General features: G+C 29.0%; 2 protein-coding genes and 1 long non-coding RNA gene across 3 annotated transcripts; 1 reads left to right on the top strand and 2 right to left on the bottom strand.

Annotated features, from left to right (window-relative positions):
- Window positions 1-1,092: 1,092 nt before the first annotated feature.
- LOC128393269 (uncharacterized) lies at window positions 1,093-5,991 on the bottom strand. Its single transcript, XR_008326116.1, has 3 exons — window positions 4,968-5,991; window positions 2,323-3,907; window positions 1,093-1,417 (listed from the first exon to the last, which is right to left on the bottom strand). It is a non-coding gene; the product is annotated as an uncharacterized LOC128393269 (long non-coding RNA).
- Window positions 5,992-7,612: 1,621 nt separating this feature from the next.
- Window positions 7,613-8,663, top strand: LOC128393158 (transcription factor 20-like). Its single transcript, XM_053353287.1, has 3 exons — window positions 7,613-8,222; window positions 8,289-8,382; window positions 8,469-8,663. Exons 1-3 carry the CDS (start codon window positions 7,719-7,721, stop codon window positions 8,525-8,527), a joined length of 657 nt encoding a protein of 218 aa, XP_053209262.1. The 5' UTR covers window positions 7,613-7,718; the 3' UTR covers window positions 8,528-8,663.
- Window positions 8,664-8,669: 6 nt separating this feature from the next.
- Window positions 8,670-23,852, bottom strand: LOC128393157 (agrin-like). The gene is made up of 8 exons (XM_053353286.1): window positions 23,120-23,852; window positions 21,127-21,168; window positions 19,975-20,223; window positions 13,570-13,860; window positions 12,087-12,503; window positions 10,155-10,709; window positions 9,553-9,768; window positions 8,670-9,456 (listed from the first exon to the last, which is right to left on the bottom strand). Exons 1-8 carry the CDS (start codon window positions 23,592-23,594, stop codon window positions 8,771-8,773), a joined length of 2,931 nt encoding a protein of 976 aa, XP_053209261.1. The 5' UTR covers window positions 23,595-23,852; the 3' UTR covers window positions 8,670-8,770.
- Window positions 23,853-25,192: the final 1,340 nt, after the last annotated feature.

The following is a 25,192-nucleotide window of genomic DNA, read 5'->3' as shown; positions in this document are numbered from 1 at the left end:
GGACAATTAATCAACTTTGTTAACAATTAAACTGCTATGAAAGTTCATTGATTGTTGAGGAAAAAAAACTCATCATTATTTACATTACTTTCAATCAATTGATTAAATCACTGATGTATTAGTTAATATTGGTTGATGATTTAAACGATAATCTGAAAAAAAATCAATTCCAAGTCAAATTATTGATCAATTTTCAATATCAGTTGATTGAATTACCATGAACATGATTGATTATCTTATGAACAATTGAAAACCTTGATTAACTCTTATTTTGCTTAATTATGGTGAATATTTTCAAATGATTTAATCCATACAATTGTTAATCATGTAAATGTTATCTAATATTAACTTGATGATTAACTTTTACCAAATGTAATTTACTTTAATCAATTACCTTTTACTATCATTGGTTACTAATAGTAAAAAAAAGTTTCTATTCAAAGTTAACATTGTTTTTAATTATTCATAGAAACTTAATCAACCTGAATTTCATTCTTAATCATCATCAAACCTTAACCATGATTAATATTTAATCATGGCTAATGTTACACAACAATAACAACAACAGATACAATCAATATTAATTCAGTTAACTCCCATTAACCTGAACTTTTTTGTCCTCGGATTAATCAACTTTAGTAAACATGATTAATTATATTCATGAGCGAAATAATTTGATAATCAAAATGAAAGAATAATTTAATTATTGTTTAACAATCAATCTCTTTAATCATGGAAAAGGAAAAATTTAAATTGATCAAGTTTCACGGTTAATCAATAATTTATCATGAGCATCATTTTCCAGCTCTAAATTGTAATCAATTGTTATTAATTGCCCTTAGGTGATTAACCATTTAGGTTCAATATTTTTCTACCAGACAAAAAATGCGAATTTTAATTGTTACAATTTAATAAGCCTGAGGTGTTAACTCAAGAAAAATAAAGTGTTAACTAAATTATTAAAAATAAGCTGAAAATAAATTGTCACAATTAATTCAGTTTCATATTAATTTCCAGCGATATTGATTGTGAATTTAATTGTGTCAATTCTGGTTGATTTTGTTTATTTACAATAATTTACAATCAGCTGATATAATAATTATAAGATTATATTTATTTAGTTAGTTAATTGTTTTGGTCATCAAATTGTTGTTGAGTATCATTTAGTTTAAACAATTAGTTAATCATCATCAACGATGAATGTTACAAATAAAAAAATTTTGATAACAATTTAAGGTAATAATTAACTGTTTTCACGATTGATTTTAATTTCTCATTGATTATTAAGTTGATTGAGTCAAGTAATTAGTTGATTTTTACTCGTTTACTGAGAGTTAATTTGATTAATCAATTAATTGTTTTCCATTTATCGTTGAGCTTTATTTTCATTCCATATTCAATTATGATTACAATGAATCTAAAGAATTAAAAATGAGAGAGGAAAAAAAAAGATTACGATTAAATTGTTAATAGAATTTAAATTTGATTCATTTCAATATTAATCCGTTGATTGTTGAATAATCAATTCTCATGTTTATCTCAACATATGAGAAGAATAATAAATAATTCATTTCGAATCAATTTTAAAAAGTTCTAATAGGAAACTCGAATAAAAAAAACTTCTAATACCTTGGTCATTGATGTATCCAAAGAATAATCATCTCTCTCATCCTCCTCATCATCCTCATCTTCAAGAGGATAAAAGAGGGATGAACATTATTCATATTCTCATATAATATTTACAAACTTCCCTTTCCTTTTCCTCTTCCTAATCTCCATCTTCATCCTCATCATCTCACTAACATGATAATATAAACAAATCGTAAATATTATCATCTATTGATTGAATTTTATATATTTTTCCATCAGCATGATGAGTGTGTCTGTCAAGATGATGACAAGATGATGATAAACAAGATGAAGATGAAAGTATTATAAATTATAAGAGAGTGAACTTTGGGATTAATATTTTCCAATCTCGATTCTTTGAAAATCCAATTTTAATCTCAATTGTAATCCTTCAATTTTTACAATTATTTTTATCATTTTCTTCATCGATTCTCAAAACAATAACAAACAAACATCATGAGCATCATTTTCTTGTCAAAATCTTTACTCCAATCAACAGATTAACGATTAAATATAAGTTTCATCAAATTTAACTGTTAAATATTAATAATTGAATAACAAATTAATATAATTAACGACAACGATTATGATGATGATGATGATACTTATAACTGTTATTAATTGAATTGGATAAATGAATTTAGGTTGACAATAGGAGATGAAGAATAATATCAAAAACTAATTGCTAATTACCTTTAATTTCCTTCCGTTTGGGTTAACACAATCATGATTATAATTAACATCACAATTAAGGTTTTTTTCGTTTTTAATTAACTTGAAAGACACAACAGACTTTTGAAGGATCATCACCATCGTCATCATTGGATAATCACTATTGTTTTTGTTTCTTAGATTCATTTATTTGTAAATTAGTTACTCTTTTGTTTTGTTTAATCATTTTAAACTTGTAATCAATTGGGTGTTAATTAATGTTCATGGATGAATAAAGTGATTACAAGCATAAGGATAAAGATGAAGATGCTAAAGGGAAGATGATATATATAAAATTAGGCTTAGAAAAGTGTGTAAATGATGAAGATGAAGATGATGATGATGATGATGATGATGATGTTGAAGACCAGAGGATGTTTGTGTTTAATGTGATGATGATAATGTTGATGAAGATGCAAAAGATTATCTTCCTCTCGCTTCTGATGACACCTTTTTTTATTATTATATCCAATTGATGATAATGATGATGACGATTATGGCGTAAATAATGATGCTGATAATGATGATTTAATGGTTGGACTTCACCATAATAATAATCACCATCAAAGATTATGTAAGTGTGTATGAGAGAGAGAGAGAGTAGAAATTGTTTCATTGAAGATGTGCAAACCTAAAGGGCAAAGAGATGATGATGATGATCATGGTGAAGGAGAAAGATGAGAAATATTCAGCTTGGAACTAACATGATGATGGAAGATAATCATCATGATATTACTTTAAGTTGACAGAAGAAATTTGTTTCTTTTTCTCATCCATGAGAATCAACTATCATCATCATGTTGTCGTTGTTGTTATTGATGTTGTTATGTTGTTGTTGTTGTTGTTGTTAGTTTGCTGGTGGTGATTTTGAGTTTGGAGACTTTGTAACTTTCCATGTTAATAATGATCATCATCATCATCTCAATTTACAATCAGCTGTCATTACAAGTTGGTCCATCTGAGGAGCTGATGATAAATGAAGGATTTGACCGGAGTGGACGATTAAATGACCGGACAATGGCAATATAAATGATTCGGGTAAAAAGTAGGACAACACAGATCAACATGGTTGCGTAAACTGATATCAACAAAGTGGTTGCAAAATTTGTCTCTGAATATAAATCATCAATTATCGTTGTCTCACTTGATTCAAAAGTTGAATTATAATCATTGGTTGTCGTCATTGAGAGTTAATCAAATCAGATTAACGATTATCTTTTCCCAAAAAACTGTCGTTGGAGTCTTATTATTATAACGATTAATCTGAGTGGTAATTGTTGTATTATTATTATTATTCAAATTGTTGTTGATTGTGATTATATTAATATTAACCATTCCCTTGTTTTGTATCACTAATCATCATTCAAATCCCTTCAAAGTAATAATCCAAATGAATATATATTACATTTATATAATAATCAATTCTCATGTGTTATTATTTGTTGAAAATAATATCAATTTGTGTGTTGATATTAATCAATTACAATCATTTAGATAATCAATTTGGTTAATCAATTGGTTTTTCCAAGCGGATGATCAACATTAAATCCTGATAACATCTTTGATCCTAAATTAAGGAGATAAAATTTTGATAGTTAATCAGTTAATCCCATGTATTAGTAAATATATTCAGAGACTGGATTAACAATTGATAAGATTAATTCGGATTAATTGTTGACCTTATGCCTTGAAGATTTTGCAATTAAATCAAATCAGAACAAGTTTATTACAAGAATAGTGATAATCAATATCTATTATTAGTTTAAAAGTTTTCATTTTCTCGAGATTTAAATTGATTAAATTGCTTGTTAATCAATATGATTGTGAGGGAAGGTTAACAATTTCAGCTGATTGTTTCTGGTTGATTAGGATTTAGTTAATTTTAACCTTTTTTTTTGTATTTTACATTCAACATACATTTAATTAACTTTATTTAGTTGATATTATTTGGTTGATTAAATATTTATCTTTGACAATCAATGATTTGATTTGATTGTTTGTTTGTTGTGTTCATTTTACTATGAAATTCAAGTAACTTAATTGATTTAATCAGAAAGTTATTGTTAGAGTTACAATTGTGTCTAATTGGGTTTGTCTTTTCCTCTGCAATTCAAATTTAATTGGAGTTAAATTAAATCTATATAATCAAAAGTAATTGTTGTTCCAATTAAAAATTTAAACATTAATCCTGATTAACCGTTGGTTTTAACAGCAATTTACTGATTGTTGCATAAGAGACTTAAACCTGATTACGATTAGTGCAAAGGAAACAATTGATTTGCCACCGGTGGAAATAAATTGCTCCAATTAATTGTTCAGCAATAAGAATATAAAAACAATACAGAAATTGTGACAATAATAATTGCTGGAGATCAACTGAATCAATACAAATTGTCCCAATTTAGTAAATTGTAATCTCTTTTTTTTTGGGTAAATGAAACAGTTTCTCATCACAAATATGATCACAATTAAAACTAATTGTGACAATAAATTGGCCGAGAAACTTGGTTAGGCTTATTAACATGGTGATGATACTAATTTAAGATCAATGTAATGAAGGGATAAAGAGATTCATCCAAATGATCAATTGATCAATAAGATAAAACAGAAGTTAATTGTAACCTTACCTGTCAATCAAATTGGCTGGATAATTAACACATTGATTGTTGATCTTGTTGTAAATTAACATAATCAAGATGAGGAAGAAGAAAAAAACTAAACTTTAAATCATCAATCAATCAACACCATCAAGATGAATGTTAATGTTGGCAGATTGATTAGTTCTGTGATCTTAATTGTTTACCATCATAATTGTAATTGTCGTTGATGGTGATAGTTACAAATGAAGACATTAACAAGACCAAAGTGTGAATGGTTAACTAATAGAAATAAAAATGTCAAGTTAAGAAAAAAAAAAGAATCCAGTAAATCACATGGAGATGTTGACAATTAAACTTGATTGTATCTCGTAAATTGTTGTTGATAAAAGATGATGTAACAATAAACAGATACAACTAACTGAAGATGTTAACAATTAGATCAATCAATCAACATGATTTATCCAATTCGTTGATAACTTTTTTCTGTTTTCTTGTAAACAGATAACCGATATCAGTTAAATCGCAATGTGTTGATTAGATTAAGGAATAAGATTAAAGAAAATAATAAGAATAAAAAATTATGGTGATGATGTTGATTAATTCTGTGCACAGGTAATGATGATTTAGAGAGAGAGAAAAAAAAAATGAAATAATCAGTTAATCACAGTTACAGAAATGAACAGGTAAGTGAAACATATGCATAAACACAGATTCACATACATGGAGTTTAATTTCATCAAGAGAATATAAAAATTCACTGTCACGTGGTGATCATTAATAACAATGTAAAGGTAAATGATGAGGATGATAAAGATAATATAACAAATATATGGATGTTAAGGTGAACAAGATGATTGTTTATGTAACAAGCCAGAAGATGAGAAAGAGATGAAAGAAGACGAAGAAGATAAATAAAGATGAGAAAGTAGCATGAAAATGTTCATCAGTAGCATCAGAGGTTGAAAAGATGATGTTGAATGATGATGAGAGAAAAAAGGAAAAAGTAAAAAAGATGAAATTGATGAAGATGATAAAGATGAACACAGGGAGAGAAAGAGAAAGAAGCGAGAGAGAAATACGAGAACGAGAGAGAGAGAGAGAGAGAGAGAGAGTATAGTGTTGCTATTATTGACTTATCAATGATTTAACTGGGATTTTGCGCTCACCTTTACCTCCCAACTCCCCGACTTCCCTCTCTCTCTCTCTCACCAAACTCACTTTTCCCAGTACACAGACTCTCATGAGAATTGACTGACATGGCAACGTTTAACGTTTCAACTAACCTTTTCCTCTCTCCCTCTTCTCCATCCTCATCATCTTTTTGAAAAAAACTCCCTGTTTCTTTCTTGTTCCCTTTCTTTTTCTTTTTCTCTTGTCGTCATCATCTTCTCTTTTTTCACCATTGATCTTCTTCATGATGAAAAATTTCTCTTCATCCTCTTGTTTCCTCTTATATTTACACTTTGTAACGTTTACGAGTTTCATCAAATACTCATGTGTATGTTTACCTGTATGAACGAAGTCACTGAATCTCACTGAACTTTTACCTAAACTCTTGAGGTTTCCTTTTCCTTCTCAATTCCTTGGAATCACTTATTCAATCCACTTTATACCTTTGACTATTCCTCTCTCTCTCTCTCTCTTATTTCTCTTCCTCACTTCATCTCTTTATCTTCCAAAAAAATCTTCATCAGTTGCATTTCCATCGTTCTCCCCATCTTTTTACCTTTCTCTCTCTCTCTCTCTCTCTCTCTCTCTCTCTCTCTCTCTCTCTCTCTCTCTCTCTCTCTCTACGATTCCCTTTCTCTCTGTAATATGTTACCTAAAAGTAATAAGAAAAAGTAGATAGAAAAATAAATAAATAACCAAACGATAATATGATAAGTTGATTGGGAGAGAACTAAAAATAAACTCAATTCCAAAGATTTTGCTTAATCAGAATCTTTGTAATCCGGAAAATAATAAAAGACGATTAAAGATGATTGATTAAATTACAGTTGCAATCAAATATGTTTCAAGTATCAGCACAATTCGTGAACAAATAAACAATTTTAGTGAGATGAAAGTATAATTAAAATGAGAAAATCAACTATTAATACATTAATGGCTCGAATTTCAATTAGGTTGCAAGTTAATTAATTGTAGGTTCAAATTAAGCGAATTAAATTTAGTAACAACAATCAAGGTGAATGGAGATAGATAAAGAAAGAAAAAGAGAGATACAGGAGAGAAACAATATCGCTAATTATAAAGGTTTAATTTCTAATCGTTTTTCAATATTCAATGAAATCGAGCTTCAAATTATCAACTTTTCGAGAAATTAATTAGTTTGTTTAATTATGATCATCGAAAGTAAATACGAATGAAAATGTTTAACTTTGGTTTATTTTCTCACCCAATCAATGAGATAGAAATTTTCACTTAATCATTTCTTTCAAGTTTGACACAATTTTATCAATTGAGTTAAATTTTCTCATCGTTGTCCAGATTTAATCAACTATTGATTGACCTCAACAATCAATAAATTAAATGGTCAACACAATTTTCCTGCAACAAGCGCCATCTATTGATGCAAATAGCTAACAAAATGTAAAATTTTCGTTCGCCGGCTAATCAACTCGAAATTGTATTCGAACGGCTCAGTTTTCAGCTTTTAAGCTCAATTTAAGCCGATGGTTTTTTTTTCAAATTCACTTTTTTTTTTGGTTTTCTTGGTTAATTGTTGGTGATTGTTTTTTCAGTTTTTAATTTGTGCTTAGATATTTTTACAATTTTCTAATGGATAATCCTTGGATTTGTGTTTTCTGTCAGCAAAGGTCACATTATAAAGGAATGGGTGATCTTTTTGGTCCATATTTCATTCCGGTGGAAATTAAAAGTCAATCTAATCAATGGTCAGCAAATGGTGACAATAAAATGGACGAAGTTGGAACTTGGATTAAACAAGAATCTGTTTGTTCATCATCAACAAGTGATAATCAACTTCGTTCCCGATTAACATATGAAAAAAGGCGATGTCCAGAAGGTGATTCACCCGATGCGAAAAGGCGTCTAATTGTTACCAACACGGGCTTAGAATTAACTTCAATCCCATCAACAACAATCAATCGTATTAACAACAATAATAACAATAGTAATAATAACAACAGTAATGGAGGCAATTCAACATCTCAACGCGAGGTTTGGTTCCATGAAGATTGTTTAGTTTGGTCCAATGGTGTTTATCTAGTTGGACATAGGATTAGAAATATTGAAGAAGTGATTAAAGATTGCTCTGAAAATGTAAACCCTTTTAGTCGGGATTCTAATTTGAAAACATAATTAACTGATTCGATTTCTTTTTGACAGATTTGCTGCGAGTGTAAATTAAAAGGAGCGCCTCTTGGCTGCCTTCGTAAAGGATGTTCTCCAAGATTTCACTACTTATGTGCCAAAGAAAAAGGTATTCATCTGATTAACTCTAAATTCTTAATTGTTTCCGATAATTGTATTGACTCTTTATACTTTCCTCTCTCCCTCTCTCTTTAGGTTGTGATATGGACGAAGAAAACTTTTCAATTCACTGTCCAAAACATCAAAGAATATGAAAAGGAAACGATTTAGTTATACTTGGAGTAGGAAAAAATTTCGCCACAATTAATTTTCTTTCAAAATCGAAATCAATTTTCCCAATAAGATTTGATTGAAGATTAAAAAATTTCTTTATTTTCATTTATACATTTACATTGATTAGAATTGACTAGTTTATTTATTCTGATATACAATAGTCAGATAAATTGATAGACTAGTTTAATTGTCAACATTATAAGTGAGTTAATTTCTTGGGATAATTAATCACTTGGAGTAAAGGATGTTGATAGATTACATTGATCACTATTAACAGATTTAATTTCGACCTGACGTCGACATGATTCCTCTTTCAGTGAACAAAGGTTATCATAGTAACGACCATCGGATCCACAAACCGGCTCATCATTAACCTTATCATAACTGGACATTGATGGACAATTTAAATTACATTCGCAAAAGGGTCTACCACGAGAATTGAATGAACAGATTCCCCCAAAGTTACATTTTAATCGTTGACAAGGTTTATTGTTATGATTAATGTTCGAGGTTAATGATGAAACTAAAGGTGAAGGCGATGAAAATTGACCCGAAATTTTCTCGGCCCATGAATTGAAATCTCGTTGATTGAACTGAGAATGTTGATGACGATGATTATGATTATTATATTGCTTAGAAATTTGATTTGATTGTAACTGATTGATGGAACCATTATCATCTGAACTTGCTGGTTCATCTTCATTTTCAACCTCACATTGTCCATAAAAAAGTGACCTTAAGTCTTTATCATTGAGACAAGCGTTTTTCCTCATCTCGCATAAATTTGGATAAGTGTTTCCGTCATTGGCACAAATTGGTTCGTAAATGGGATCAGGACACGAACTTGGACAAACACATCGACCTCCCTCACATTGAGCTCCATTTTTACAGTTTACCTTTTGACACATATCTTTGAAAGAGAAACGAGAACGATACAAATCAAATTAAGGAATAACAAGGAAAAAGCAAATTAATTAAGAGATTATTGGAAATCGATTCTAATTACCACAAGGTCCAATATGAGCAACTGTTATTTCGGTTCGGGCTAAACAAGAGCGGACTCGTAATTCACATTCGTTGTCATAAGTAACACCATTAGAACCACAAATCGCTTGATCCTGACGAAGACAAACCTGAGGACAAACGCACTCGTGAATACCATACATATTGATCTCACATGTAGCGTAGTATTTACAACTATGTTTACTTGTGTCACAACTTCCTACGAGGGAAAAAAAGATCAACAATCAAACAATTAAAATCAACAATTCGTATCAACAAACAAAGAATCAACTTGAAAACATTTTCAAACTTCCAGATATAATATTACAAATAAACTTATAGCTTATAACAGAAAATACTTCAAAACAAAACGAAACAACTTAATTGTAACAATTAATTACATTTCACAAATGATGGACATTTAATTAGCCATTTTAGACTTTTCAAAGTATTAATTGTTGTAAATGAAAAGTAAAATTAAGAATTTGTTAAATGTGCCGGTCAACCAAAAGTTGAATAATCAGTTAACTACGATCCAATTGTCCATCGTGATGTGTAATCAATGATTTAAGTGAACAGGTAATTAATTAAATGTTAATCACTTACGACAAGGTCCTTTATGAGAAATGTAAATATCCTTTTGATTTTGACACGAAGCTTTTTTCAGGTCACATTCATTTAGATAAGTGATTCCATTGGAACCACAAACGGCCTCCGATTCCTCTGAACATTGTGGACATTGGCAAATACTATTCATCTGATGGTCCGAATCTTTCGCTTGGACACAAAATCCACCAAATCGGCAATTATCGGGTGTACAAGGAACAATTGAATTAGTTAATAAATCGATTGATCGATTTGACCCAATCTGTCCAATGTTATTCATTGACCCGCCAAATCCATTGTTAGTTAATCCATTGGTCAGTATTGGTGTTGGTTGATAATTTTCACATGGACCTGAGTAAGTTATCGTTAGATTGACCTTTTTGATACATGAATCTCTCAACATGTGACAAACTGAATCATATGTAATCCGATTTGACCCACAAATTGGTTTATAAATTTTTTCACATTGTTGACAAATACATTTAGTGGAACCAAATTTATCAACAATACATTTACCACCATAGGAACATGAGCTTTTATGACATGGATGATGACCTGTTGAAGATTAGGAAACAAGAAGATCAAATAATCAATCAATCAGATTAATCAATCAATTGGGTGTAACTGAGACACTTTTTGTCAACAATAAACATGAACGACAAAGTGACAACAATAAACTGATTGTTTTCATCGTGAATCTTATAAATAACTTTATAACAATTTAACTAATCTACTCGTAATGATTTAGACAAAACAATCAAATTTAATGGTTAATTCTCTTATCAATTAATTAAAGAATATAAAGAGAAATCAATTGATTAATAGGAAAGTTTTTTCTTTCTCTGAAAATCAATCAAAACTCTAAACTTTGGCTAATCAATTGTAATAATATTAATAGTTTTCTTTTTCTCGATGATTAACTAATTCCAGGTTAATTGTAATCAATAGATTCTATTATTAATGATCATTGTCACAATAATGGAAGAAAATTAAAGATTAATTTCTATTGTGATTCATTTTTACCATGAAGATAATCATGATCTCTAATTGGAATAGAATTGATTTTTTCTTCTCTTCTTATTCTTGTTGGATTATTTTCTCGTTTTCAAGTTATTATTAAATTAAACTGTAACTTTCAATCATATTAATGAGAGCAAATGATAATAATATAAAAAGATAGTCACTTAATTATACTGGAGAAGAAGCTAAATTAGGTAAAGTCAATTATGGTGATTATAATTATCTTCATATCTCATTCATATTATCCTATTGAACATTTTTCTCGGTTAAATAAATTTCCAAGAGTAAACGCCTTAAGATTAAATTTGATAGTTAATCACGAGGAACATGATATTATCTGGTTAATTTGGATTATTACAATTCTTCAACCAATTAATATATATTTCTGTGTATTTACACTAATTCTTTATCATCATCATCACCAACTTACTCTCAGAATTTGATTTATCATCGGGATGGATCAAAAGAAAGACAGAGAGAGAGAGAGAGAGAGAGAGAGAGAGAGAGAGATGGAAAAAGGGTAAATAATATTGAAGGAAAACGAATCAGTATCAAGAATAACATTGAAATAATGTCAAAATTGAAGTGGACAAGATGATAAAGAGCATGATGGCTTGAGAATAATGAAGATGATGATGATGATGATGGAAAAAGCAATGGATTGGAATAAAATATATAAATATACACAAAGAACATTATTCTCGTTCTCTCATCTTCATCATTCCCCGCATCAGGAACATTGAGTAAACATATATGTACACAGAATTGATGAGAATACACATGATGGAAGAAAGATGAAGATGAAGAAAATGAGAGGGAAAGAATAAAGATGAGAGAAGATACAAAGAAGGGAGAAAGTGAGTGAGAGGAGCCATTGGAGCGAATGATGATTGAAAAGATGATCATCTTTACCTTGAATACAATTCGATGAGGGCAAAGGTTTAATATCAATCTTTTGAACACATGATTCTCTTAAAAGTGAACATTCACTTTGGTATAAATTACCATCCGATCCACAGATTGAAGATGTAGTTTTATTTTCAGTTGAGATGGAAGAGGAAGATGATATCGAACCTATTGTAGTAATAGTAGAGGTTGACCCGGTGGTGGAGGTTGTAGGGGTCATTATTGTTAGTCCATTACGATTATTATGATGACTATTATCATCATCATCATCTCCTTGAGACTGATCCTTATTGTTGAAATTACTATGATGAGAATCAACTATATCCATGGTTGAACAGGTATTGTTACATGAACAAAATGGTCTCCTTTCATCATCCAATTGACAAATCTCATCTGATGGGCACATCATGGTTGAACAAGGATCTGTATCAAATGAAAACGGAAAAGGAAAGAGCAAGAAAAAAAGAGAGGAAAGATTATCAGAAACCATAAATAATAAATAATAACATGATGATACATTCAAATGTAGCATCATCATCATCATCTCTTTCAATTTGCTCTATTGTTGTATCTTAATAATAGATGAAGATGATACACAAGATGACCAGATAATAATACGATAAACGATTACAATGGAAATAAAGAATTCGAACAATCAAAACTCGAACTTGTTGGTGTTGAAAAGAAACACGAAAAAGTATGAGAAAAGTTTTTTCTCAACTTCGAAACTTTTCCCTTGGGCTTTCACTCTTCATCTAATTGTTGATATGAACTTCTCTTGAAATCTTTCATTGTTATGATTAGTGAACTTTCCCTGTTGTATGTTGGTCAGAAGTGGACATTTCGTTTCGACGAATTATGTAAATTCTATAAGCTTTGTATGGACTGATTTTCGTGAAGAAAAATGTTCCTCATTCTGACCTTTTTTCCCCTTGTCTTGTTATTCATGATGATGATTATTCATCCAAGTGAAACACTGATAATCCAAATACGAAAGGAATTGAAGTCATCTTTTTATCCAACCGGAATTCATTGGATTTTATCTCTATTCATTTGTTAGACCTTGATGATTATAATTCCTTTCCCTGATTCTACCTGATGATAATTCTGATTATGATCATGGTGATTATCATTGTTTATCATTAATACAAATCAGTTGATGTTCCAACTATTGTTGATGAGTAAATCTGATTGGGATTTTTTTTTATTATCCTCATCGTTTAACCCAAACATAAACTAACAAGTTTAATATCAATGTTAAAGATAATATAATAATACTAATAATCTGAATAGTATTTTTGTTTTCTTTTCCTTGGTTCCAATTTTTTTTTCTACAACAACATGAGGATAATCCTCTCTGAATCTTCTGGATGGTGGTTGAATTTGAGAGATACAATGGAAGGAGAAATTGATAAAATGGAGGGAGAGAGAGCTCTCAGGGATTCGATGGGCACATGGAGAAAGTAATACTTATGATTAGAGTGCTTACCACATGAGCCATAATATTTGATAGAAATGGGCTTGGATTTAAGGCATGAAATCTTCTTGAGCTGACAAAAATTCTCATAATCTTGACCATCAATTCCGCAAACAGTTTCATTGGTCAAAGCGAGAGATTCACTTTGAGAGGTAGGATATTTTTCCCTCAGCCAGTAGACAACTTCAGGATAATCGAGACATTTCTCTGGACATCGACATTCACTCCCATGTCCAGTCTTTACCGGTGAACATATAGAACCATATTTACAATCAGAATCGATACATTTACTCTGAACTCCATCTAAGAAAAGAAATACAATCAACACCATTAGATAATCAAAAAAAAAAGTTCTAATAACATGTAAATACAATGAACATTTTCCAATGTTAAGAAGCAATTTCGATAATCATAATTGATTGTCTATTAGTTTTTAACAATAGTAATTTGGCTCTTGTCGTATCTTAATTGATAATCGTTGTTTGAAATTGAGAAAATTAATAATACAATTGATAAGCTTGACGATGTTATATCAACTATCTGATTGTAAACTCTAATTATTATTGAATGTTTTCATATTATTGCCATTTAGTTACAATCATTATTGAGATTCCCCTGTATTTATATTACCATGATTATCGTTAATACAATCAAAATGAATGGTTGATATTATTTTTCAAACAAAACAGTTGATTCAGTCACTGAATGGGAATGTTTTTCTTACCATGAAAGGTATTCATACCATGAAGAGTTCATTTTTATTCAATAATAATAATATTATTACAATAGATTGTGAGTATTCAGGAAAAAAAACTAGAAATGGTAAAAAGTAAAAAACTTTAATAGCGATATCATTATAACGGTAAATGTTCATCTCATTTCAAGTAATAAGTTGAAAGTAATATTCAGATAGTGTTCATGTAATAATAACAATAATAGATTACATGATATTAGCTGATGAGAAAAGCAAATCATCATCATCATTAAGTTAAGACAAAGTTAAATTGTTACCAATGTGATTAATATGATCTGTTTTTTTCCCATTTCTATTTCTTAATTAGTAAACTGATAGACTATTGAATTTCAGTGTAACTTAATATTGGAAAAGAATCCTCATCGTGATGATTAAGTAATTGTCAACTTGCTCCAGGCGTTAATTTGATTCAAAATTGGGAGATAATCAATCAAATCAGCTGATTGATTCATTGTCATGACAATTTAATGAAAGAAAAACTTTCTTTCTGTTTCCTTATTAACCCTTTTCTCATATTTTCATCATGATTTATCATCATGATTGTTTCCTAATCTCTAACCAAGAAAATCAAACGTTGAAGCTAAATTGTTGGAGGTGATGGAAAAAATTACAATGAATCTTGATTATGATTAGATAATGATAATAGAATGAAAAAAATTAGCTCAATACAAATTGTGTTATAAACCAAACCCTTTGCTATTCATATAAATATCGAGCCTTTGGTTTACATGATATCATGTAAAGTGATTAGTTATTTAAGATCAATTAGTTTGATAACGAGGTGTTGAGAGGATGATAATGATGATGATGCTGAGAAATATAATATATAAAGATGAAAAGTGATGATAAAAATGTTGATTCTCATTTTTCATCGACTTGAATGCTGAGAGACTGTTATACTAATCATCATCATTATTTCATCCGAAACTCATCCCATTAACCCCACCCTGTATTCACCCACCACCACCACCATCATCATCATTTTTGCCTTTAACATCATGAAAGTCATCAGTCAAATCGTAATCAAGAAGCTAAAATTTGATCAACAATAAACTTGATCACAATTTCATGTTAAATAATCAATTCTCATTATTCAATACACTTCACCTTTTAATCCGGTTAATCGTAGTTCACCCAAAAAGTTAATTGTAACACGTATATATAAATGTTTTCATGCTAATCAGAACTTCATCCCAATGATTAATTTGATTGTTGTTATTATTTTTTCCCCGATAAATTTTAAACGATTTTCATATCTAAAAATATCATTTTAATGCCAATGGAGAAACATTTCCTTTGGTAAATTTTTCAATTTTATCCATGGAGATGGATGGAAGGCATTTTCTGATTAAATTGAATCTAAATTGTTTCAACCAGAATTTTCATCATCCAAATCATGAACAAAAACAGGGTGAATTCAATGGTACGTGTATCATAATTGTAAACTACATGATAATGTAACCAAATGATTAAAAATGAAAATAACGGTAAAAAAAAGGTTATGATGATGAAATGTGAGATTCAATGATTATCATTATCATATAAATCTGATATTATTGCATTAGGAATGGTAATTATTATCATGGTGATATTTAAATCATCTCATGAATGAAGATTGAAAAATCTGAGAGTTTCCATGAATGGGAAAATAAAGACAATTGAATTTAAAGTAACGAAACAATTTACAATTTGATTGATAAATTTTTACAGGAAAAATGCTAAGAAATCATTTATTACAGAATTGATTAAATGATAATCATGAGCCAAGGTTAATCCTTGGGTGAATCTGAATTTTGAATGTTTAGTTAATTAAATCTCAATAAAGGAGACAATCAAATTGACAATGATGATATTGATCATGAAATTGTCATGTTATTGATGAAAATAAAAAGATGAATAAATTGATGGATAAGATTGACAGGAGATTTAGATTGAAACTCATGAGGAAACAAAAATAGATTCATCATTGAATCAGATTGAATGAATTTCTCTGAATATCCCCTGTCATCCTTGTCTTCATCATCCACTCATCCATTTCCTCATCCTCCTTCTTGACTTAAATCCTTCCGTTATTTTTTTGTCATCCAACTTTAAGATGATAATTTTGTTTCAATTCTGTATTATCATCAAATTGTGACAGTTTATCATCAACAACAATGATATTATCAAATGGGAGTTAAAGTTATCATAATAATAATCATGATGTTTTTTTTACTCTTGATTGTTATGATTTAACTGTAACAATTCAATGTCAATCACTTTACATTTGATTATTTACTTTAGTATTACAATTAAAATGAATTTTAACAAATTAATTGTTCATGTTGATTGAAATTGTTTCAATTATTAATTACCCTTTGATTGTTTAGCCAATCGGACAAGTTAATAAATCATATTATTTACAGGTGAGTTGATTGTTTGGAAAGGAGTAATAATAATATGATGAATAAAGTTAATTGTGATTGTCTAATTGTTGATAATTTGTTGCAATCAGTTAATAATTTAATTGGCAACTTTAATATTAATCATAATATTTTTTCATATCTTTCTCAATATGAATCAATAATTGGAGCACAATTAATTTGATTACTAGAAATTAATGTTAGGTTAAGTATTTAGAAAAGTTTTCATTAACTAATCAGCTTTTTGAGGCTGAAAATTTTCACAATTAACAAATTTCAAGGTATATCACAATTAAATCCGGAACAAAAATGATATAATCTAATTTAATTATAATCAAATGATTGTATTATTATTCATGATTAGTTTGGCTCTTTGAACAATCAAGAAAAAAAAATGATTATCAAGATCATGGGAAAAATTTAGTAATTAAATCAAACCGATATGATAATTAGGTGATTAACTTGGTGATGTAACAATCAACGAGCCAGTTAAAAGGTAAATTAATTTAACTAAATTAAATCATATTGCCAATGTTATGCTATTAGTATTGAGATGATAATCACAATTAGCATAATAATTGATTTGATTAACTTGTTTTAATCATTTCATTAACACTGTTGAAACTTTTTCTTAATCACATTGATTATGATTAAATTTAAGTTCTGTTAATCAGTGATAAACATTTCTCTCGATTAATTAATCAACTTGATTGTTAACAAATATTGAAAATAAACCATTGAGATGTTAATTGTTAACCGTCAACAATTAATCAACAATCAACGATAACATAGATTAAAATTAAATCTCAACTGAAAAGGATTGGAAAATTTTCCCAACAAGTTAATTGTTTGATTCTCAAGTTAATTAAAAAACTTTTTTCTCCAATTTTTAAAATGCTTTTTAATTAGCAATACAAAATCATCTTAATTTAATTAGTTAATTTTCATTCTTCAAACTAAATTAAATTAAATTCGTAATTCATATTAGATGATGAAAATGTTGGAGTTTTTTTTTCTCACTCCAACATTTTTCTTGGTGATTACTTGATTGCCTTTTTTTACACATAAAGTCAATTGGATTTAAATTGTTTGGATTTAAATTGTTCAATCGGATTGATCATCATGTTGATAATCAAGTCAATTGGATGAGAGAGAGAGAGAAAAAAAAAATCTCAATTCAATTGGATGATTGAATGAATCTCAATGAATATGATCACCAAAGTAAAAACTTATTCCTAATCCTTTAGGTAATCATAATAATAACAACATATGATTATGTTAACGGTTGAATTTAAATTGCTGCCAATTTATATTGATTTTATCAATATTAACCCATGGTAACCTCATGGTAATCATGGTGAAAATATATTCACATGAATCTGGTGAATCCATGATAAGAGATAAATCGGAATTAGAAAAATATATTTACAAAAGCAAAAAGTTCATTTCAAAAGTTCAGTGTAACTATTATGCTGAGTTCTGAATCTTTTTCCCATGAAACTACATGATATTGAGAAACAATTATTAACCATCAACATCATGGATGATACATGTTATTATTATTCTGAATCAATTTTTTTCAATATTCAGAACTTTTGATTGAAAGAAAGAAAAATTGTTCTTTTATCTCTAATTCAATTCATGATGATGATGATCATCATCATGGTCAAGTTATATAATATGTTCATCATGTTTTCTCACCATAGGCTTGAGAAAATATGATGAAAAGGTTTTGAGTTTTTCTTTTCAGGGAGAGAAGAAAAAAATGAATTTTCCAAAATGAAAAGTTCTGAGAAAAAGTTCTGCTGGTCATGATAAATTGATTCTAATGTAAGGATTTTTTTTTCTTCTTGTTCTTGTTACTCATCTTAACCTTTATCTTTTATACACCTTTTCACACCTTTGAACAATTCTGATCATCATGATCACTCCTCATGTATCATGAAAATATTATTTGAATAAAAAAAAGTTCTGCTTGTAAGATTTTCTTACTTTACCTACTTTACATGTAATCTGTTATGATGATGATGATTATGATGAGAAAATGGCATAAATAATATTATATATATATCTGAGTATTATATTCATTCATATGTTCATGGTGATCATTATCATCTTCATGGTTATGATCATCATAATCGTGTTTGTATCTCAGCTAATATATAAATGGACACTGAAACTTGACCATGATTTCAATTGGTTTAGTTCTTGCAAAAATAAAAGGTGAAAATATTGACACCATTAACATTGAATTCTGATTATTCAAAACTGAATTTTTCATGAAATCTTACATTTCAAATGCTCAGCAAGAGAGGATAAAAGTTCCGATTTTACAAATTTCCATCTTATATTGTTAATTTTTCCATCTCAATCTCTATGGTCTAATGATTATAATCATGATTTACAAATCAGAAGTTCCCATTGACCAAATGATCAAAAATTTTCATTTTTCATGAAAAATATTCAGCACGTAACCGGACATGAAAACGGACAAAAATTATCTATCAATCAATCAATCAGCTGATCAACTAGCAAACTGATTGTGATAAGCTGATGATCAAGTTGCTATTTGATTACTATTACGATGATAATGATTAAGATGATGATAATAATAGACTCTTAAATGATGAAGATGATGATCAACAACAATATAAGTAACTGTTTATATATAATATTATGTATTTGTTTTGTTTACTTAACTTTGTATTGAGTTAAGTTTGTTGTTATTATTGTTTCATCATTTTCATGGGAGCTGAGAATCAGAATCACCCAGAGATTCATGTTGGTAGGCAAATCATGTTGTACTATTTTTCATCATCAACGTTATTATTATATTAAAAGTATGTTTGTTAACTAAGTAAACAATCAGCTAATTAAGACTCATTTTTAGAACGACCTTCTTAACCTCTTTAACAAAATTCATCCTCATCATGATGAACTTTCATTTTCCTCATCAATCCATTCCCTCAATGAACTTGCATTCAGTAAAAGTTTACAATTACAATTAAGATACTACAATGAACTAATAAGTATTAATAATAACAAAACATTAACTCATTTAAATAAAAAAATATTAATACTTTCAACTATTGATAAACTAATCAACTGATCATTTGTTTTAATTGTTGACTTGACACTTTATGATATTTTGTTAATATTATTTATCGACTTTGAGTTTATTTTCGTTGCAATTAACATGGAAACATGTTGATGAGTCTAGTTAATTGTCATGGTAATTGAGTGATAATTAGTGATACTTACAACAAGCTCCTTCATGTTTAACATAAATTGTTTGCTGAAGTTGACATGAGGTCAATCTGAGGTGACACGAACTTGGATAAGTAACATTATCATTACCACAAACGTATTCGTGATTGAAACCACCTCCGCCCTCACCAAGACCCTCCACTCGGGCATCGCACTGGTGAGTACATCGGCAATAAGGTTCGAGTCCATCCTCATCTAAAACACAATCAGCACCAAACGAACAGCCAATCGAAAGACAATGATCTTAATTGTGATGGAACAATTAGATTAACAAATTAGATTATCATCTTTTCATGAAATCTAAGGATAAACTTTTTCTCCCCTTTTGATAAGTTTTATCATGTTTATATTTTCAATTCATTTCCCTCGAATGCTTAAAATGGTCACTTTGTCAAAAAAGTTGCAATATGATTAAATTAAATTGTTCTAATCAAATCAAGCATTAAAGAAAATTCAATTTCAATATAATAAAAATTAATCTCCCAATGAAAGTTATTCAATTCTGGTTGTTGAAGGTAAAGTGAAAAAGTTGATTGATTATGTTAGAACTTTTTTTTTCTTTTCCCTCAGTTCGATGGGTCAATAGGTAAGGGTCAGTTTATGAGATGAGAAGGGTCATCGGATGGAAGAAATTTTCTAGTAAAATATTTTCTTCTTCAATTGATCATACATGTATGATGAAATTCTGAAGCTGAGAAACGGAATTGATGATAATTAATCTTAATCGAAACCTCGGAAACAAAAGGTGAGAAGGAAAAGTTTCTCGAGTTCGATATTTTTAGAACTTTTTTCACTACTAAATTGGATGAAGATGATGATGAGACTGAAATGAGGCGAAAAATATCTGTGAAAATATAAGAATCCTTGACATGAGAAGATGAAAAATGTTGGTTTGCATGATAAACCATGAGCTCAATTCAATGGAATCAGAAATTGAATCGAGATAAAAAAGTTCAGGTTGAGTTAATTTTTCAATTTTTTCCATCGAAAAACAAGAAACAATGTTTTCTATTGTTGTTGTTTGTATTTAACAAAAACTTCATCCAACAATTTACTAATTATTATCCTTAATGGATACTAATTGTAGCTCTTAATTGGTATGATTAGTTGAAGTGATTAAAAGGTTAACCATCATTATAAATTTACCTTTTCTTTCAATTGTAATCCTTGTTTTAGCTCTCTGAGAATCTGTAACAATTAAGGTGAAAGTGAATCATTAGAAATTAATTATTGATTATTTTAAGAAGCAAAGTAACAATTAAGATCAACGGTTGCCTTTGATTGTGGTTTAAATTGTTAAATCATTGATTAACTTTTCTAATCAATGAGAGAAATCAATTTGATATAAATATTAGTTGGTAAAAGTTTGACTTTAATCGTAATCATTTAGTTTTTTTTTTGCCTTCTGATTGTCAACAATTTATTAATTGTTGTTGATCGATTGAGTTGATTATTGATCATAATTAATTCATTTCGAAAGGTTAACTTTGAATAGTTGACTGATTAAAGTTTTCTCAATCATGACGATGTTTTTTTCCTTCAAGAGAATATCTTTTTTGTACGATTCTTAAACTACTGAGCATCTCTGAACTTTTACCATGAAAATCGCTCAGAATTCAGGGTATTATAGGTTATCGTAGCTATAGGATATTCAGCCAATATCATGATAATAATAGTCGAAATCGATTTGTAATCGATTCTAACAAACAATGAATCAGGAATATAAAAATTATCATGTTAAAATTTTCAATTCAGTTGATTAACATGAGAGATTATGATTAACTGAATTACTGAATAAACTGATGAATCTAAGAGATGAAATATAATCAATATGAGAGAAATGAGTAACATCAACAATCAGTGAGCAATTAATCCTAATTAAAGATGATCGATCATAACAAAATTCAGTTGAATGAATCAATTGACAGATTAATTTGATTGAGCAAATTTGAAACCACAAAATGAGAGGATAAAAGTTATCAAAATGATTGTAAACATTTGAAATTATCTAATTAATATGCAATTCTGTTATCATGGAAATAGTCATGGAAAAGTTTATACTCTCATGATGAAGATTCAATAATGTTACAATAATAATCTTGTTAAATGTTGAACAAAACAGAGAGAAAAATAGAAAATTTAAAATTCTCAATTTACATTTTATCTTTTATTCATTTTAATCATGTTAATATACTCTCATGATACTCAGCATGATATTGAAACAATTTGATGAGTATTCAGGATACTTAAATACTCTAGTTTTCTAGTTTCTTTCAAAGTTTTTGGTGAAATTATCGTAATGATTTTTACTCAAATGTTGAAATGTTTCCTTATCATCATCATTATCATTCAGTTTTTATGAATCAAATTGTTTGATAATAAGGTTGAATCTCAAATGCTGGGAGTGAAGTGGGAGTGAAAATTATTACGATAACATTTATTTGTACGTGTTGGATATAAGTCTGAATATGTAAGTGAAATTTTCTCATCATAATCATCAGGAAATCTTTGTAATAGTTTCATCAGAATCTTCATGATGATAGGAAGAGGGTGGTAAGTATGAAGGAGGGAAAAGTTGGAAGGTGGGTTAGGATGAATAATATCAAGATAAGAAAATGTTGTTAATGTTTTTGGATTTTAATGTTTATCAATGAGCCTTAACATGGAGATGATGATGATGATGATTTTTCAAGAGTGTGAAGAGTTGAAGATGAAGATAAGGATAAATTCAAAGGGTGGGTGGGTAATGGGGCTAAAGGATGCTCAAGATGATGATGTAGGTGGTTGAGAGATGATTATTTTTTTATATCAAGAAAATTGAAAAAAAATCTATTGAGTTTTTTTTCACTTGCAAGATAATATTTTACTTGTAGATTGGGTTAGAGTTCAACTCACCTTGATGATCATTCATGTTAATCAACCTTAATCATAATTGATTAATACATTATATTCACAAGATGATTAACTTTTAATCAACGATTTAATTTTTTCCCTGATTGAATTTATGTAAGTTTGCAACAAAAAAAAACACTAAAATAGTGATTGATTTTCATACAAGTTTTCAAGCTGATTTTTGCTGGGGCAAAGTTGATTAGCTTAATTGTTAATAACAATTTTCAATTGTTATCATAATACTTACAGGTAATGTAGACAATTATTGACCCAACAGCAATTAAAATGAGCAAAACAATTCCCAGAATTAAAAGTGATAACAGAATATAAAATGAGCCCTTGCGTTGATAAAAAAGTGTTGGTGACAAAGATGATGAGGTTAATCCAGTTGCTTGATTGTTACTATTTAAATGATGATAACTTGCATAATTTGAGTGTTGTTGATAATTATGATAAGGTGTTAATGATTGTTGGAACGGATTATTGTAACAATTACCGTTAATTGTTGTCACCTTTGGATTGGTAACAATTGTTGGTGTTGGTGTGACACTTTTGGTATCAATTAACTTTGGTTCAATTGTGTCTTTACGAGTAGATGATTTAACAATTGACCGAGGAGTGAAACTGTTTGAATGATTGTTAATCAATTGATTAACATGTCCATTAACAGGTTCATTAACAATCATCGCTGTCGAATTGGATTCAAATGTTTGGATAACCATAATCAACAACAATTAACTTTTATAATCCTCTGTTTACACTTTTTAACTTATTGAGGAAGTAAAAGTTTTCCAATAGAAAAAATTTTCCACCGAAAGAGAAACAAAAACAAAATCAACTTGGTACAAAATCGAGAGGGAAGAAGAAGAAAAGAAATTGTTCTAACCACTTAGAACAATTTGAATTTGGATAACATTTACCATTCGATTTTGAATTATCAGGGATGATGAAAGATGAAGATGATGCTTAGGATGATGAACTTGAATGTTGAATGAGAAGGGAAAAAAATGAATGAAACACGAATCACTTTGATTTTGTTCTGAGTGAGTTCGACGAAAGATAAAGTTCTCATGCGTATAAAATGTAATAAAATACATATAACATTCACAGTGTATTCTTTCACTGGCCTTTTCCATCTTCCTCCTTATCTCCATCATCCTTTTCTATCATCATTATTATCATCATTTCCTTTTCCTTTTGAATTTCTCTTCTTCTTCTTTTCTTTCCTTTCTCCTGTTGCCCTTTTTTTATATATTTACCAAATTTAAGGTTTCCAAAGTTTTATATCATGAGACTGAGACTCTTTCTCACTCCCTGTTTAATTTGAACTCCCACATGATGATGAAGGTAAAAGATGAGGATGATCCATTTTATCATTATCATCTTCATCGGCAAGTGCTTTACAATGTTTACTTGGTTCAAACTCATCAACTTGACTTATATCCCTTGAGGGCTTTTTAAACAATTTGTCTTACTTTTTTATCATCACTTTTCATCCTCATCTCTTATCATTATCATCATCATTCAACAATTACCTTTCATATAATATATACCTGAGAAACTAATGTTTGTCATTGTTGGTCAAATGGTCAATTGACAAGTTTTACCTTCATTGTATCACCACAATTAACATAACAATCAAACCCAAAATGAATCAATATAAAATCACAGTTTTCAGTTCAAAATACTAAATCTAATTTAATTTTTTTTCCTCTTCCAATCAAAGGGAAAGTTAATCCTTAATTGTTTATATTATCATTAACATCGAGATTAACTTATCCTCTCTTTTTTTCTGGAAAATTCAATCCTATTGGATAAGTGATGATAACAATTTAAAAGTTTTCATTTTCTAAATTGCTGTTGACCGGAAAATAAATTGTTATGTTTGTTAATGATAATCATCAGGAAGAGACTCTGAAGACAAGGGAAAAATCTGATTACATTAAAAAGAGAGATTGTAAATTCAATCTTCTTTCAGGATTCAGATTGGATTTATCTTCATCTCTCTCTCTCTCCCAACTCTCTCAATGAAAGTCATTATTACGTTGATAGAGTAAGAAAGAGAGAGAGAGATAAAGTTATCAATGATGATAATGATGAAGATGAAGATAATATAACTTGAAATGGTCATTAATCTGACATTAATGTGTGTTAAATGTTATTTATTTGTATTAGTTGTGAGTGGAAACTGTTGAACACGATGAGGAGGAAAAAAAGTTCTGAAAGTTTTTTTTTCAGGGGAATCAGAACTTACCTTTCACTCTGGGATTATATTAACATATCAATCACTTGTGAGCCATCAATGTGGTTTAGATTAACA

The sequence above is a fragment of the Panonychus citri genome, unplaced genomic scaffold, assembly GCF_014898815.1.
Source record: "Panonychus citri isolate SS breed McGregor unplaced genomic scaffold, ASM1489881v1 Contig00138, whole genome shotgun sequence".
Taxonomy (NCBI): Eukaryota; Metazoa; Arthropoda; class Arachnida; order Trombidiformes; family Tetranychidae; genus Panonychus; species Panonychus citri.
The sequence above is the reverse complement of the archived record's forward strand: the minus strand, read 5'-3'. Positions and strand labels throughout refer to the sequence as shown.

Bases quoted from the DNA above. Each gene is read 5' to 3' on its own strand.
- LOC128393157 (XM_053353286.1), bottom strand. From the start codon at position 23,594: ATGGTTATCCAAACATTTGAATCCAATTCGACAGCGATGATTGTTAAT. The intron at 12,504-13,569 runs GTAAGCACTCTA...CATTTGATACAG, and splicing joins CAAATATTATGGCTCATGTG to ATCCTTGTTCAACCATGATG. The intron at 9,457-9,552 runs GTAATTAGAATC...TCTCTTTCAAAG, and splicing joins TGCTCATATTGGACCTTGTG to ATATGTGTCAAAAGGTAAAC.
- LOC128393158 (XM_053353287.1), top strand. From the start codon at position 7,719: ATGGATAATCCTTGGATTTGTGTTTTCTGTCAGCAAAGGTCACATTAT. The intron at 8,223-8,288 runs GTAAACCCTTTT...TCTTTTTGACAG, and splicing joins TTAAAGATTGCTCTGAAAAT to ATTTGCTGCGAGTGTAAATT. The intron at 8,383-8,468 runs GTATTCATCTGA...CTCTCTCTTTAG, and splicing joins CTTATGTGCCAAAGAAAAAG to GTTGTGATATGGACGAAGAA.